This window comes from Leptodactylus fuscus, chromosome 3, assembly GCF_031893055.1.
Source record: "Leptodactylus fuscus isolate aLepFus1 chromosome 3, aLepFus1.hap2, whole genome shotgun sequence".
NCBI classification, from domain to species: domain Eukaryota; kingdom Metazoa; phylum Chordata; class Amphibia; order Anura; family Leptodactylidae; genus Leptodactylus; species Leptodactylus fuscus.
In genome coordinates, this window is record NC_134267.1 from 224,434,405 (window position 1) to 224,451,397 (window position 16,993).

Consider the following 16,993-nt stretch of genomic DNA (forward strand, 5'->3'; position numbering starts at 1 on the left):
AGCAGTCAATATGAGCAGCTATAGGTCATTGGACCTGAAGAGGTTGTCCCATCTCGATTACCTCCGCCATAGCAAATGATTTTTAGGAGTCAGAGGCAATGATCAACTGATGAGTGGGTGGAGGAAGCAGGACTCACAGGTTTCCTCTATGAGTGGGTGGGTTAAGCAGGACTGGAGTTGGTAGGGGTGGTGAAAGCTCCTTTTTAACTTAATTCGAACCCCTAAATCAGACCCCCAACTCAATCAGCTCTTGGCTCCTCCTGTCTTCTGGTCTTGCCAAATAAGGCTCCTCAACTGTGACCACTGTGGTTCCTATCGACAACCCACCTATAAGGGTCCTCTAGACATTCATATCCAGCTGTATGGTTAGACCCCATGTTGTTGTGTCATTTGCTTTGATTTTGAGGAAAAACAAAAAGTGGCAGACAGGGCAATGTTTTTGTTGTGTTGACCCCAAGAATCATGGCACAGCCACACGAGAACAGGTTAGTAATAGAATGAATGCTCAGTGACTGCCATCCCTATGAAGCTTACATTATATTGTGGTGTTACACATTTATCTATTAGTGATGTTTGGTTTATAATTTTTTTTTTTTGCTCTTATTACAGACATCCAATCTCAGTTCCTCAGATCCTGTGTTTTCAAAGGGAGTTATCAATTTGTTTGCTAAAAAAGGTGAGTTTTAACAAAACAGCATAAATAGGTAACAATATCTTCTTAGCAAATTGTGTATTTGATAAGGTCAAAGCCGTGTTTATGACTAATTGACCAATAATCTCGGGTAACTGTCGTCATCCTAAGTAATTAGGCTGAGTGCCAGGCGGTGAAGAAGTCACACCACTCTGTATGTTGGTATTAGTTCCTCTCTCAGCTAAGGAATGTGTGCTGACGCACTTTTTATTAAAAACACAGGGGTTAAATAGTAGCAGAGAAAGGAAGAGAGATAACAACAAGGTAAGCTTTCATATTCATTCCTGATTGGTGTGGGACATCCAAATCAAAAAAAAAAAAGAAAAAGTTTAAGCAGTGCCATATATAGCCAGCTACTCCCAGTCCTGCGTGGTGACCTTGGGGAGCTGTCTTCTGGCAGCAAGCCAAGCATTTGTTTTTCTTGCAGGCACCATCTTATCATATAATGTTATACCAGTTTCAAGCATAAGCAACTATATCTACCATTCAGATTTTAAGGATAACAATGTTTTTCATACATTATATGATTATAACCTTCACACATACAGTGAATATCTATGTGTCTCCATGGCTACAAACAAACTCTATGTAGTCTGATCCTACATATAGGAGGTACATTCTGCTTCTACAGATTTGTTGTACGTGTAGGTAGATATGAAATTTGGAAGTAAATAAGTCTTCATCTTCCCACAGGTGTTTACCACATTTCTTCAGCCCAAGCCAGCTCATCCAGCGAGATGTCCAACTCCTACTCCCTGCTCACCTGATCGCCATGCACCGCAGGCCATGCTTGTACTGCAAACTTATTCCGTTATTGTCTACTGTATGCACTTTATCCCGCATCGACCAGCCTGTCACTTCTAGTGCATGACCTGAGGCCTGGGCGCCTTTGTTATGGTTTTCATTCAGCACTGTTCACATTTACTATAATGAAGAACTTGTGAGGCCTCCTTACCACAGCATTCACTTCTGCTTGTAGCTTTCCAGCTTATTCCAGTGTGGAGGAAGACATTACGAAGGCTTGGAAAATTATGTAATGTATGTAGTCTATCCATTCCTATGGACACCGTGATATAGTGGAATTAAGGTTATAAATATGGAATGGACTGGTTATATTACTGAAAATGCTGTCGTTCAGTTCATAAGGACACCGTGACATCACTGTGTATACACACCTTTCATTTATATGGACACAGTGACATCACTGAGAATACTCCTCCCTTCTTTTATATGGACACAGTGACATCACTGAGAATACTCCTCCCTTCTTTTATATGGACACAGTGACATCACTGAGAATACTCCTCCCTTCTTTTATATGGACACAGTGACATCACTGAGAATACTCCTCCCTTTGTTTATAGGGACCCAGTGACATCACTGAGAATACTCCTCCCTTCATTATAGGGACCCAGTGACGTCACTGAGAATACTCCTCTCTTCATTTATAAGGACACAGTGACATCACTGAGAATACTCCTCTCTTTGTTTATAAGGACATAGTGACATCACTGAGAATACTCCTCCCTTCTTTTATATGGACATAGTGACATCACTGAGAATACTCCTCCCTTCATTATAGGGACCCAGTGACATCACTGAGAATACTCCTCTCTTCATTTATAAGGACACAGTGACATCACTGAGAATACTCCTCTCTTTATTCATAAGGACATAGTGACATCACTGAGAATACTCCTCCCTTCTTTTATATGGACATAGTGACATCACTGAGAATACTCCTCCCTTCACTATAGGGACATAGTGACATCACTGAGAATACTCCTCCCATCGTTTATAAGGACATAGTGATATCACTGAGATTACTCCTCCCTTCTTTTATATGGACATAGTGACATCACTGAGAATACTCCTCCCATCGTTTATAAGGACATAGTGACATCACTGAGAATACTCCTCCCCTCATTTATAAGGACATAGTGACATCACTGAGAATACTCCTCCCATCGTTTATAAGGACATAGTGACATCACTGAGAATACTCCTCCCCTCATTTATAAGGACATAGTGACATCACTGAGAATACTCCTCCCATCGTTTATAAGGACACAGTGACATCACAGAGAATACTCCTCCCTTCGTTTATAAGGACACAGTGACATCACTGGCAATATAACCTTCTTTGTTCTCAAAGACTAAGTTGCATCACTGACGGATTCGGTGACATCACAGACTGTGCAAAAGCTCATACTGTAATTTCCAAGGTTATAGTGACATCACGCAGAAGACAGCATATCGTTGGTAAGGACACAGTGACATCACTAGGATAACCCTTTGAAATCACAAGGGCTTTTTGAGATCATCGAAAAGGCAACCTATCAACGAGAGATGGTGACATTGTTGGGAGCTGAAACCCTGTAAGTGACAATACGCAGAAGGATATCATTTCACAAAGACATGGTGACATCATTGAGAACAATGAATGAATGAAGAACACATCATTAGTGAGAAAGGATCAGACATAAGTAGTCACTGCGACTACAAGAGCATTACCAAGAATGAGTCCCACCAGCTACAAAGTACTGATGATATCACTAGGATATACTATCATTTCATATGGAACCAATAATACCACTGGAATACTGCTTATAAATTCATACGGGAAGAATGACATCACTGGGAGTGGCCAATTATTACAGAAGCAATCTGTGACATCACATCCAGATGGAGCCTATGACATCACTGTTAATGCGTCTTATCAATTCATATGGAACCAGTGACATCACCGGTAGTTTAGCAAGTTATAACACCCAGAGATTGTCACATGATTAATCTTCTAGCCAAATACTAAATCACCCGTGATGTCATTGGAAATTTAAAATATAAATATTCAAGGAACCTATAACATCACTGCGGGGAAGCAATGAGGGAGAAGCTAGATAACCTCCTTCCCACTTCATACTGAGATAACCCAACAATAAGAAAGCTCATTCAGGATGGATCAGCAAAGAGTTGCATTCTCCTCTCAATGCTTGGAGTCTGTAAGAAGGAGGATGCCCATAGTATGTTCAGCCTTAAAGATACCGTATGGCTGCTGTTTGTCACTGAGGACACTGTAGAAACTGTACTATATTCTATTGAGCATTCACATCTAACAGCCTCCAACAATGACACGCACATTTGTATACAATTTAAAGGGGTTTTCCCATCTCCCTGTGTCAGCACCTTTGCCTGCTGTCTGTTCTTCTCACTTCCTGCATTCTTCAGCAAGCTGGTAGGAGGGTTTTGCTTGTTTGATGAACAGGATGCTATAAAGTATCACAATATGACCATTAGAGATTATTTATTGCTAGAAATCTAATATATATGCAGATCAAATAATATGCACAGTAAATGTATATTACATTACACAGGTTTGTATAGAACACTTACTATGGTTGACTCAGTGTTATCTTTGTGTATACATAGAGAAATAACAGACACAGCTTTATCAGCAAACTGTAATTAGCTGAACTGATTGTCCTCAAGTAGAGGTGTAGATAACAGTGAGAGCACTCAGCCTTCTCCGGAGGGCAGTGACTTATACCGTCCTGCTTATCACATAGGCCGTGCTCCATGGAAACAATGGGAGGAATCATTTCACATAACATCATTGATAAAGCAATGTATTTAGGAAAACTCTTGAATTTACATAAGCTAGAAGTATAGTAGTATAGATAAGATGCTTTAGATGGGAATACCCCTTTAACCACCAGGGGGTGCTGTTACAGGCTGATAATTGCAATAAATATGCAAGAAACTTTAATAGCAATACTGTACAAAGTTTGTGTAAAATGCATTTTTGTGTACTTATGCCATCGGTATTGATGAAACAACTCCTTTAAGGTGTCATGAAACAGGTCATAGTTCTTAGAAGGGGGACCCAGAATCATTGGAGATCCTTGAGATTGGACTGATTAGAAGTGATGGCATAGTCTACAAACTGGGGTTTCTCAGAGAGTATAAATGCACAGAGTCACTTCCAGAGCTAGATTGTACCATGGAAAGGGGGTAAATGCCCTACTGCCTCTTACATTTTGGGCACTACACTGCCCTACCCTGACTCCATGCAGTCTACTAACAGTCCTTTTGAGCCTTGATCATTTCATTGACTCCATAGGAACTGCGCTAGTCCTACTAGCATGCCCATGGTTGACTGGGTATACGGCATTGCATCAGGTAGGGGGCAACACAAAATGACTTATTTAACCCCTTAGGAGCCACCTATATTGAGCCCATTAAAAGGGCGCCAGTCATGTTCACTTCATATGAACCAGCAACCTTCACATTCCCCTTGTAAAGTAGACCGCCATATAGCTCTTCCCTCTGCATAGTGTGACATTATACCCACTGTATTATGGGCCTTGTATAACACACTACATGGTATGTGCACACTGGTTTTTATTGTCACTTTTTCTTTAACTTATTTATTTCATGTAATTTCAATGCAATAAGTATAAGTGTAATGTAAGTCAGTAGTCTGCAACCTGAAGCTCTCCAGTGGCTGATGGCTACAACTACCAGCATGCCCAGGGTCAAAGGCAGGACTTTTTGGTGCCTACAATAGAGATAGTTAAATGATTTTAAGAGACTAACATTGCATCTGAAAGCTCTGCTAGACTAAGGTGATGAAGGAGTTAACATTGGTATACATTAACTAAAGTGGTTATGGAGTAATATATAATATCCCTGGAGGTCTAGCGGGGCTTAATGTGTAACACTTAATACGATATTATTACTGTATCCTGTTATAGCTGAATGTTGTGTAGGGTAGCGGGGTCTAGGGCAGTGCACGTGCAGGGTAAAGTCATTTTATAGAAGGACTGGAGCGGCTGGATTTCTGATTCCGAGCTCCAAATCTGTTGCTTCCAGCCTAGAGTTGCATGATACAATTATGTCTGTCTGTAATTGCCACTAGAGGGAGCTCCTGCTGGACTTAAAGGGAGTCAGTCACCAGAACCAGCATATCACCCCAGCCAGCCCTGCAGATAGATAGGTAATGATCATCAGAATCAGCATATCACCCCAGCCCTGCAGATAGATAGGTTATGGTCATCAGAATCAGCATATCACCCCAGCCTGCAGATAGATAGGTTACTGTCACCAGAACCAGCATATCACCCCAGCCCTGCAGATAGATAGGTCAGTGTCACCAGAACCAGCATATCACCCCAGCCCTGCAGATAGATAGGTTAGTGTCATCAGACCCAGCATATCACCCCAGCCCTGCAGATAGATAGGTTAGTGTCACCAGAACCAGCATATCACCCCAGCCCTGCAGATAGATAGGTTAGTGTCACCAGAACCAGCATATCACCCCAGCCCTGCAGATAGATAGGTTAGTGTTACCAGAACCAGCATATCTCGCCAGCCCTGCAGATAGATAGGTTAGTGTCACCAGAACCAACATATCAGCCCAACCCTACAGATAGATAGGTTAGTGTCACCAGACCCCAGTATATCACCCCAGCCCTGCAGATAGATAGGTTAGTGTCACCAGAACCAGTATATCACCCCAGTCCTGCAGATAGATAGGTTACTGCCACCAGAACCAGCATATCACCCCACCCCTGCAGATAGATAGGTTAGTGTCACCAGAACCAACATATCAGCCCAACCCTACAGATAGATAGGTTAGTGTCACCAGACCCCAGTATATCACCCCAGTCCTGCAGATAGATAGGTTACTGCCACCAGAACCAGCATATCACCCCACCCCTGCAGATAGATAGGTTAGTGTCACCAGACCCAAGTATATCACCCCAGTCCTGCAGATAGATAGGTTAGTGTCACCAGAACCAGCATATCCACCCCTTCAGATAGATAGGTTAGTGTCACCTTTGTTTTCCCCTTGTAAATCGGTTCCCTCATTGCCAATATTGCGCTTTTTGTGAATATGCTCTTTGGAGCAATGAGTTAGCAGCCATTGCTTTAAAAAATTAAACTATGCTCAGAATAACTCATTTGCATATTGACAAAAACAGCAATGTCTCAGCAATGAAGACAATGATTCGTAAAGGGAAAACATGGGTGACCCTAACCTATCTATCTGCAGAGCTTGGAGGGTATGCTGGGTTCTGATGAGTAAATTCATATTCAGTGAGCTCCCCCTAGTGGTGTCAAAACTTACCATTAATCACAATGTTTTCTCCTGAACTGCTCCGAATGGGGTTTCCAGTTGCTTAAAAAACCCACCCCACATAGCATGCTGGGAGTTGTAGTCTCATCAAAACCTAGAGATTTTCCGGCTGCTGACTACTTATGTAATATATTGTTTAATCTTATGTAAGTTCCACCATATTTTTGCTACAAAATGTCTAAAAATAAAGAATCTAATTAAAAACACGGTGGCCGGGGCAGTCGGTAATTTAAAAAAAACTGTCATAGTTTTTTGCTTTCTTAGTCCAGGTTTATATTACGTATTTATTTTTATAAAAATTCTGTTCACATTGCACAACCGTGTCCAAAAAATTGCGACTGCCATAGTCTAGCACTGACCTTAATAGGGTTGTCGAAGATTAGAAACAGCGCCACCCTTGTGTATGACTGTATCTGGTATTACAGCTCAGTCCTATTGAATTACATATCATACCTGCAATACCAGACCCAGCCTATGGACCAGAGTGGCGCTGTTTCTTGGGAAAAATTATAACAATTTTTCCAATCTTGTACAACCAAAAAATATGATGGGCATTGGTAAGACTTGGGTCTATACGCTGTATATATGTACTGTTATTCTATACTACCCCACAATAAACTGTAAACACTGTAGCAGCATTAAAGAGGTTGTAGGATTTGGGTCTCCTGATAATAAACTGATCACAACGATCATCTGTGCGGGAACCTGGCAGTAAGTGATCAATTTCCCTGCAGTGCCACCACAGGCTGAAAGAAGTATTACACAGTGCTCATTGATATCAATAGGGGCTGTTTATGTAATTTATGGATTCCCAGGAGCAAGAGACACTCTCTGTAGCCACTGTGGCTAGTAGCTGAGGGTCCTGAATAAGGGAACCCCTCTCTATTAACTCAAAATTCCCAAACTGACAATACAACCCCTTTACTGTGTCCAATGTATTGTATCATAAATGTATTATCGATAATTTACATTATCAATGTGTTTTTCATAAATGCCAATAAAATCTAAAAAAAATATATATATTTTTTTTTCTTGTATAGACAGTGACATCATAATTACATCTGACCGGGGCTGTAGGGTTGTAACTTGAGGGGGCCCATAAAGTGTCTCTTCCCAGGATAAGGAGACCATTGCTATAAAGAATATATTTTGGTTGGGGGGCCTGGTACAGATTTTACACTGGGGCCCAAGAGCTTATCATTAGGGGTACAAACGCACATGATGAAGAAGATCATGGCTTAGTCTTCTTGACTGTATACTTATGGTCTCTTGGATATTTTTAGGACAATATAGAGAGAAGGATAAGTACATTGTTCTCCCAACAGGCACAGATGGTACTGGCTCTAGCTGCCCAATAATAAAGATGGTGCCTGGTCACAAGCAGAAAGGTGAACTGCAGGGATATTGTTAAGAGCAAATACAGTTCAAAACTCAGCCAGACAAGACGAGTTCCAGAAAACAAGGTTCTACTAGAAACCATGGTCTTACCTTGCCAAGTACTCTGTACCACACAACAGAGCCAAGTCAAGCCTCCGGACATATTCACCAGAGCCCCTAGTGGTGGGGTTGGACTTGGCAGATGCCTTCAGCCAGAGTTATCAGCTATTGAGATTTAACAGCAGGCTCAACACACCACAGGTAAAAGCAGACCCAGAAGAATAGTACAACTCACCAGGATTATGTTGGACCTGGCAGAAAGTTAGGAAGTGTCCAATACTGCAGGAGAGCAGCTTCAGCCGCAAGGCTAGAGACAGAGTAACCCATCGTGGTCGACTGTCCAGTTGGTAACAAGAGGTCAACGGAGTACAAGAGAAACAGGCAATAGAATAGTTGATGGTCTGGTTGGAAATGGGAGATCAGCGCGGTACAAAATTGGTTCGGTGGAGAGAAGTCAAGGAGGTGAGCAGGGAAGGAATATACAGGCAGATTCGGAATTCAGGAACGTAGTCAGATAATGAAGCCAGGGGTCAGATACGAATAACAAGCAGGTACAGGCTCAAATAGCTTAACCATCAGGAATACTGAATAGCAAGCAGTGAGGAAACAACGGAAGTGGCCTAATAAAGACTTCTGAAAGACAGATGAGCAGGTCTAAAAGGGGAACACACCCAAAATCAGAAAGTATTAGGAAAAGACTGGCAACCTCAGTCTCAATTGTAGAGGTCCCAAGTCTAGTTCTAACAGATATGTGTGCCATAGACATGAAAGTAGTGCAGGGTATGAAAGACAAACAGGTAGAAGTTCAGTGATGTCAAATAATAGTGTTTTCAACGGACGGCTTCTTTAAAGTCTCCAATTTCTCATCAGTAGAGATGAGCGAACAGTGTTCTATCGAACTCATGTTCGATCGGATATTAGGCTGTTCGGCATGTTCGAATCGAATCGAACACCGCGTGGTAAAGTGCGCCATTACTCGATTCCCCTCCCACCTTCCCTGGCGCCTTTTTTGCTCCAATAACAGCGCAGGGTAGGTGGGACAGGAACTACGACACCGGTGACGTTGAAAAAAGTAGGCAAAACCCATTGGCTGCCGAAAACATGTGACCTCTAATTTAAAAGAACAGCGACGCCCAGCTTCGCGTCATTCTGAGCTTGCAATTCACCGAGGACGGAGGTTTCCGTCCAGCTAGCTAGGGCTTAGATTCTGGGTAGGCAGGGACAGGCTAGGATAGGAAGGAGAAGACAACCAACAGCTCTTGTAAGAGCTAAATTCCAGGGAGAAGCTTGTCAGTGTAACGTGGCACTGACGGGCTCAATCGCCGCAACCCAGCTTTCCCAGGATCCTGAATGGAATACACTGTCAGTGTATTCCCGTATACCCGATATATACCCCGATACCCGTTCCAACGGTGTGCCCCCCCACCTTCACCCCAGAAATACCCTGCAAGTCCCCTAGCAATAGAATTGGGGCTATATACACCCACAATTTTTACTACTGGTATACAGTGCCATTGTCTGACTGGGAATTCAAAGAATATATTGGGAATACAAATACCCTCATTTCTTGCTACTGCCATATAGTGCCAGTGTCTGACTGGGAATTCAAAGAATATATTGGGGTTACGTGCACCCACAATTTTTACTACTGGTATACAGTGCCATTGTCTGACTGGGAATTCAAAGAATATATTGGGAATACAAATACCCTCATTTCTTGCTACTGCCATATAGTGCCAGTGTCTGACTGGGAATTCAAAGAATATATTGGGGTTACGTGCACCCACAATTTTTACTACTGGTATACAGTGCCATTGTCTGACTGGGAATTCAAAGAATATATTGGGAATACAAATACCCTCATTTCTTGCTACTGCCATATAGTGCCAGTGTCTGACTGGTAATTCAAAGAATATATTGGGGTTACGTGCACCCACAATTTTTACTACTGGTATACAGTGCCATTGTCTGACTGGGAATTCAAAGAGTATATTGGGAATACAAATACCCTCATTTCTTGCTACTGCCATATAGTGCCAGTTTCTGACTGGTAATTCAAAGAATATATTGGGGTTACGTGCACCCACAATTTTTACTACTGGTATACAGTGCCATTGTCTGACTGGGAATTCAAAGAATATATTGGGAATACAAATACCCTCATTTCTTGCTACTGCCATATAGTGCCAGTGTCTGACTGGGAATTCAAAGAATATATTGGGGTTACGTGCACCCACAATTTTTACTACTGGTATACAGTGCCATTGTCTGACTGGGAATTCAAAGAGTATATTGGGAATACAAATACCCTCATTTCTTGCTACTGCCATATAGTGCCAGTTTCTGACTGGTAATTCAAAGAATATATTGGGGTTACGTGCACCCACAATTTTTACTACTGGTATACAGTGCCATTGTCTGACTGGGAATTCAAAGAATATATTGGGAATACAAATACCCTCATTTCTTGCTACTGCCATATAGTGCCAGTGTCTGACTGGGAATTCAAAGAATATATTGGGGTTACGTGCACCCACAATTTTTACTACTGGTATACAGTGCCATTGTCTGACTGGGAATTCAAAGAATATATTGGGAATACAAATACCCTCATTTCTTGCTACTGCCATATAGTGCCAGTGTCTGACTGGGAATTCAAAGAATATATTGGGGTTACGTGCACCCACAATTTTTACTACTGGTATACAGTGCCATTGTCTGACTGGGAATTCAAAGAATATATTGGGAATACAAATACCCTCATTTCTTGCTACTGCCATATAGTGCCAGTGTCTGACTGGGAATTCAAAGAATATATTGGGGTTACGTGCACCCACAATTTTTACTACTGGTATACAGTGCCATTGTCTGACTGGGAATTCAAAGAATATATTGGGGTTATAAATACCCTCATTTCTTGCTACTGCCATATAGTGCCAGTTTCTGACTGGTAATTCAAAGAATATATTGGGGTTACGTGCACCCACAATTTTTACTACTGGTATACAGTGCCATTGTCTGACTGGGAATTCAAAGAGTATATTGGGAATACAAATACCCTCATTTCTTGCTACTGCCATATAGTGCCAGTTTCTGACTGGTAATTCAAAGAATATATTGGGGTTACGTGCACCCACAATTTTTACTACTGGTATACAGTGCCATTGTCTGACTGGGAATTCAAAGAATATATTGGGAATACAAATACCCTCATTTCTTGCTACTGCCATATAGTGCCAGTGTCTGACTGGGAATTCAAAGAATATATTGGGGTTACGTGCACCCACAATTTTTACTACTGGTATACAGTGCCATTGTCTGACTGGGAATTCAAAGAATATATTGGGGTTATAAATACCCTCATTTCTTGCTACTGCCATATAGTGCCAGTTTCTGACTGGTAATTCAAAGAATATATTGGGGTTACGTGCACCCACAATTTTTACTACTGGTATACAGTGCCATTGTCTGACTGGGAATTCAAAGAATATATTGGGAATACAAATACCCTCATTTCTTGCTACTGCCATATAGTGCCAGTGTCTGACTGGGAATTCAAAGAATATATTGGGGTTACGTGCACCCACAATTTTTACTACTGGTATACAGTGCCATTGTCTGACTGGGAATTCAAAGAATATATTGGGAATACAAATACCCTCATTTCTTGCTACTGCCATATAGTGCCAGTGTCTGACTGGGAATTCAAAGAATATATTGGGGTTACGTGCACCCACAATTTTTACTACTGGTATACAGTGCCATTGTCTGACTGGGAATTCAAAGAATATATTGGGAATACAAATACCCTCATTTCTTGCTACTGCCATATAGTGCCAGTGTCTGACTGGGAATTCAAAGAATATATTGGGGTTACGTGCACCCACAATTTTTACTACTGGTATACAGTGCCAATTTCTAACTAGGAATTCAAAATGCGCAAGGCTCCCGGAAAGGGACGTGGACGAGGCCGTGGGCGAGGTCGGGGGAATGGTTCTGGGGAGCAAGGTAGCAGTGAAGCCACAGGGCGTCCCGTGCCTACTCCTGTGGGGCAGCAAGCATTGCGCCACTCCACAGTGCCAGGGTTGCTTGCCACATTAACTAAACTGCAGGGTACAAACCTTAGTAGGCCCGAGAACCAGGAACAGGTCTTGCAATGGCTGTCAGAGAACGCTTACAGCACATTGTCCAGCAGCCAGTCAGACTCTGCCTCCTCTCCTCCTATTACCCAACAGTCTTGTCTTCCTTCCTCCCAAAATTCCGAAGCTTTACAGAACAATAACCCAAACTGTCCCTGCTCCCCAGAGCTGTTCTCCGCTCCTTTCATTGTCCCTCAACCTGCCTCTCCACGTCACGATTCCACGAACCTAACAGAGGAGCATCTGTGTCCAGATGCTCAAACACTAGAGTCTCCTCCATCTCCGTTCGATTTGGTGGTGGATGACCAGCAACCCACCCTCATCGACGATGATGTGACGCAGTTGCCGTCAGGGCATCCAGTTGACTGGCGCATTGTGCGGGAGGAGGAGATGAGACAGGAGTTGGAAGAGGAAGTGGTGGATGATGAGGACACTGACCCGACCTGGACAGGGGGGATGTCAAGCGGGGAAAGTAGTGTGGATGTTGAGGCAGGTGCAGCACCAAAAAGGGTAGCTAGAGGCAGAGGCAGAGGTCAGCAGCTTAGGCGAAGCCAGGCCACACCCGGAATCTCCCAAGATGTTCCAGTTCGTACCCAGCCCCGAAAAACTCCCACCTCGAGGGCACGTTTCTTGAAGGTGTGGAGTTTTTTCAAGGAATGCGCCGAGGACAGATATAGTGTTGTCTGCACAATTTGCCTCTCGAAATTGATTAGGGGCTCTGAGAAGAGCAACCTGTCCACCACTTCAATGCGCCGTCATTTGGAATCCAAGCACTGGAATCAGTGGCAGGCAGCAACGGCAGGACAAAGGCCGCCTGCCGTTCACGCCACTGCCACTGCCTCTGCCTCTGCCTCTGCCACTGCCACTGCTGACTGTGCTGGCGATGCACTCCAGAGGACGAGCCAGGACACCACTTCATCTGCCTCCGCCACTTTGTTGACTTCTACCTCATCCTCCCCTGGTCCTGTCTTATCTCCTTCTCCTGCACCATCAAAGGCACCATCAGGCGTTTCTTTACAACAACCCACCATCTCTCAGACATTGGAGCGGCGGCAGAAATACACTGCTAACCACCCACACGCGCAAGCCTTGAACGCCAACATCGCTAAACTGCTGGCCCAGGAGATGTTGGCGTTCCGGCTTGTTGAAACTCCCGCCTTCCTGGACCTGATGGCAACTGCGGCACCTCGCTATGCCGTCCCTAGCCGTCACTACTTCTCCCGGTGTGCCGTCCCCGCCTTGCACCAGCACGTGTCACTCAACATCAGGCGGGCCCTTAGTTCCGCGCTTTGCACAAAGGTCCACTTGACCACCGACGCGTGGACAAGTGCATGCGGACAGGGACGCTACATTTCACTGACGGCACACTGGGTGAATGTAGTTGAGGCTGGGACTGCTTCCCAAACTGGCCCGGTGTACCTCGTCTCCCCGCCTAACATTCCTGGCAGGGACACGAGAAGAACACCCCCCTCCTCCTCCTCCTCTACCGCCTCCTCCTCCGCCACCGCCTCCTCCTCCGCCACCGCCTCCTCCTCCGCTGTTAGATTGACCCCAGCTACGAGTTGGAAACGTTGCAGCACTGGCGTTGGTAGACGTCAGCAGGCTGTGCTGAAGCTGATCAGCTTGGGGGACAGACAGCACACTGCCTCCGAGGTGAGGGATGCCCTCCTCGATGAGACGGCAATATGGTTTGAGCCGCTGCACCTGGGCCCAGGCATGGTCGTTTGTGATAACGGCCGGAACCTGGTAGCAGCTCTGGAGCTTGCCGGACTCCAACATGTTCCATGCCTGGCCCACGTCTTCAACCTAGTGGTGCAACGTTTCCTAAAGAGCTACCCCAATGTTCCAGAGCTACTGGTGAAAGTGCGGCGCATGTGCGCCCACTTTCGCAAGTCGACAGTAGCCGCTGCTAGCTTAAAATCTCTCCAGCAACGCCTGCATGTGCCACAACACCGGCTTTTGTGCGACGTCCCCACACGCTGGAACTCAACGTTTCAGATGTTGAATAGAGTGGTTGAGAAGCAGAGACCTTTGATGGAATACCAGCTACAAAACCCTAGGGTGCCACAAAGTCAGCTGCCTCAGTTTCACATCCATGAGTGGCCATGGATGAGAGACCTTTGTGACATCCTACGGGTCTTTGAGGAGTCCACAAGGAGGGTGAGCTCTGAGGATGCGATGGTGAGCCTTACAATCCCGCTCTTGTGTGTTCTGAGAGAATCCCTGATTGACATCAGGGATAACTCAGATCACACAGAGGAGTTAGGGATAGCATCCGATCCGTCACAGCTGGAGAGTAGGTCCACACATCTGTCCGCTTCACTGCGTTTAATGGAGGAGGAGGAGGAGGAGGAGGAGGAGGAAGAAGAGTTGTCCGATGATGTGATGGTGATACAGGAGGCTTCCGGGCAACTTCGAATCGTCCCATTGTTGCAGCGCGGATGGGTAGACATGGAGGATGAGGAGGAAATGGAGATTGAACTTTCCGGTGGGGCCAGAGGAGTCATGCCAACTAACACTGTGGCAGACATGGCTGAGTTCATGTTGGGGTGCTTTACAACCGACAAGCGTATTGTCAAAATCATGGAGGACAACCAGTACTGGATCTTTGCTATCCTTGACCCCCGGTATAAAAACAACATCTCGTCTTTTATTCCGGTAGAGGGGAGGGCCAATCGCATCAATGCTTGCCACAGGCAATTGGTGCAGAATATGATGGAGATGTTTCCAGCATGTGACAGTGGCGGCAGGGAGGGCAGTTCCTCCAGTAGGCAACCAAGTTCTCACCGGTCCACACAAACGAGGGGCACACTGTCTAAGGTCTGGGACACCTTGATGGCACCCCCTCGCCAAAGTGCCGCCACGGAGGGTCCTAGTGTCACCAGGCGTGAGAAGTATAGGCGCATGTTGCGGGAATACCTTTCCGACCACAGCCCTGTCCTCTCCGACCCCTCTGCGCCCTACACGTATTGGGTGTCGAAGTTGGACCTGTGGCTTGAACTTGCCCTATATGCCTTGGAGGTGCTGTCCTGTCCTGCCGCCAGTGTCCTATCTGAGAGGGTGTTCAGTGCAGCCGGTGGCATCATCACTGACAAGCGCACCCGTCTGTCAGCTGAGAGTGCCGACCGGCTCACTTTGATAAAAATGAACCACCACTGGGTAGAGCCGTCATTTTTGTGCCCACCTGTGTAAAGCACCCCAACATGAAACTCCATGTCTGTACTCAACCTCTCCAATTCCTCCGCATCCTCATACTCATCCACCATAAGCGTTGCACAATTCTGCTAATACTAGGCTCCCTCCAACATGATTTCCCCCAACTCTGCTGGTTAGAGGCTCCCTCCACCCTGATTTCCACCAACTCTGCTGGTTAGAGGCTCCCTCCACCCTGCTTTCCCACAACTCTGCTGGTTAGAGGCTCCTTCCACCATGAATTTGCCCAAACTGGGCTGTTTAGAGGCTCCCTCCACCATGAATTGGTCCAAACTTGGCTGTTTAGAGGCTCCCTCCACCATTAATTGGTCCAAACTGGGCTGGTTAGAGGCTCCCTCCACAATTAATTGGTCCAAACTGGGCTAATTAGAGGCTCCCTCCACCATGAATTGGTCCAAACTGGGTTTTTTAGAGGCTCCCTCCACCATGAATTGGTCCAAACTGGGCTGGTTAGAGGCTCCCTCCACCATTAATTGGTCCAAACTGGGCTGGTTAGAGGCTCCCTCCACAATTAATTGGTCCAAACTGGGCTAATTCGAGGCTCCCTCCACCATGAATTGGTCCAAACTGGGTTTTTTAGAGGCTCCCTCCACCATGAATTTGCCCAAACTGGGCTGTTTAGAGGCTCCCTCCACCATGAATTGGTCCAAACTGGGCTGGTTAGAGGCTCCCTCCACCATGAATTTCCCAAAACTTGGCTGTTTAGAGGCTCCCTCCACCATTAATTGGTCCAAACTGGGCTGGTTAGAGGCTCCCTCCACCATGAATTGGTCCAAACTGGGCTGGTTAGAGGCTCCCTCCACCATTAATTGGTCCAAACTGGGCTGGTTAGAGGCTCCCTCCACCATGAATTTGCCCAAACTGGGCTGTTTAGAGGCTCCCTCCACCATGAATTGGTCCAAACTGGGCTGGTTAGAGGCTCCCTCCACCATGAATTTCCCAAAACTTGGCTGTTTAGAGGCTCCCTCCACCATGAATTGGTCCAAACTTGGCTGTTTAGAGGCTCCCTCCACCATGAATTGGTCCAAACTGGGGTGGTTAGAGGCTCCCTCCACCATTAATTGGTCCAAACTGGGCTGGTTAGAGGCTCCCTCCACCATGAATTTGCCCAAACTGGGCTGGTTAGAGGCTCCCTCCACCATGAATTGGTCCAAACTGGGGTGGTTAGAGGCTCCCTCCACCATTAATTGGTCCAAACTGGGCTGGTTAGAGGCTCCCTCCACCATTAATTGGTCCAAACTGGGCTGGTTAGAGGCTCCCTCCACCATGAATTTGCCCAAACTGGGCTGGTTAGAGGCTCCCTCCACCATTAATTGGTCCAAACTGGGCTGGTTAGAGGCTCCCTCCACCATGAATTTGCCCAAACTGGGCTGT

General features: G+C 45.3%; 2 protein-coding genes across 2 annotated transcripts in view; one reads left to right on the forward strand and one right to left on the reverse strand.

Annotated features, from left to right (window-relative positions):
* The window catches only part of ADGRF5 (adhesion G protein-coupled receptor F5), a 122,708-nt gene extending 116,724 nt beyond the window's left edge, over positions 1–5,984 (forward strand). Inside the window, exons 20-21 of the mRNA XM_075269209.1 lie at positions 610–676; positions 1,385–5,984. Coding sequence (XP_075125310.1) covers positions 610–676; positions 1,385–1,458 — 141 coding nt within the window. The 3' untranslated portion in view covers positions 1,459–5,984. The remainder of the gene's footprint in view (positions 1–609; positions 677–1,384) is intronic.
* LOC142198579 (uncharacterized) overlaps positions 1–16,993 on the reverse strand; it is a 302,293-nt gene that overhangs the window by 75,999 nt on the left and 209,301 nt on the right. The gene's annotated exons all lie outside the window — the stretch shown is intronic.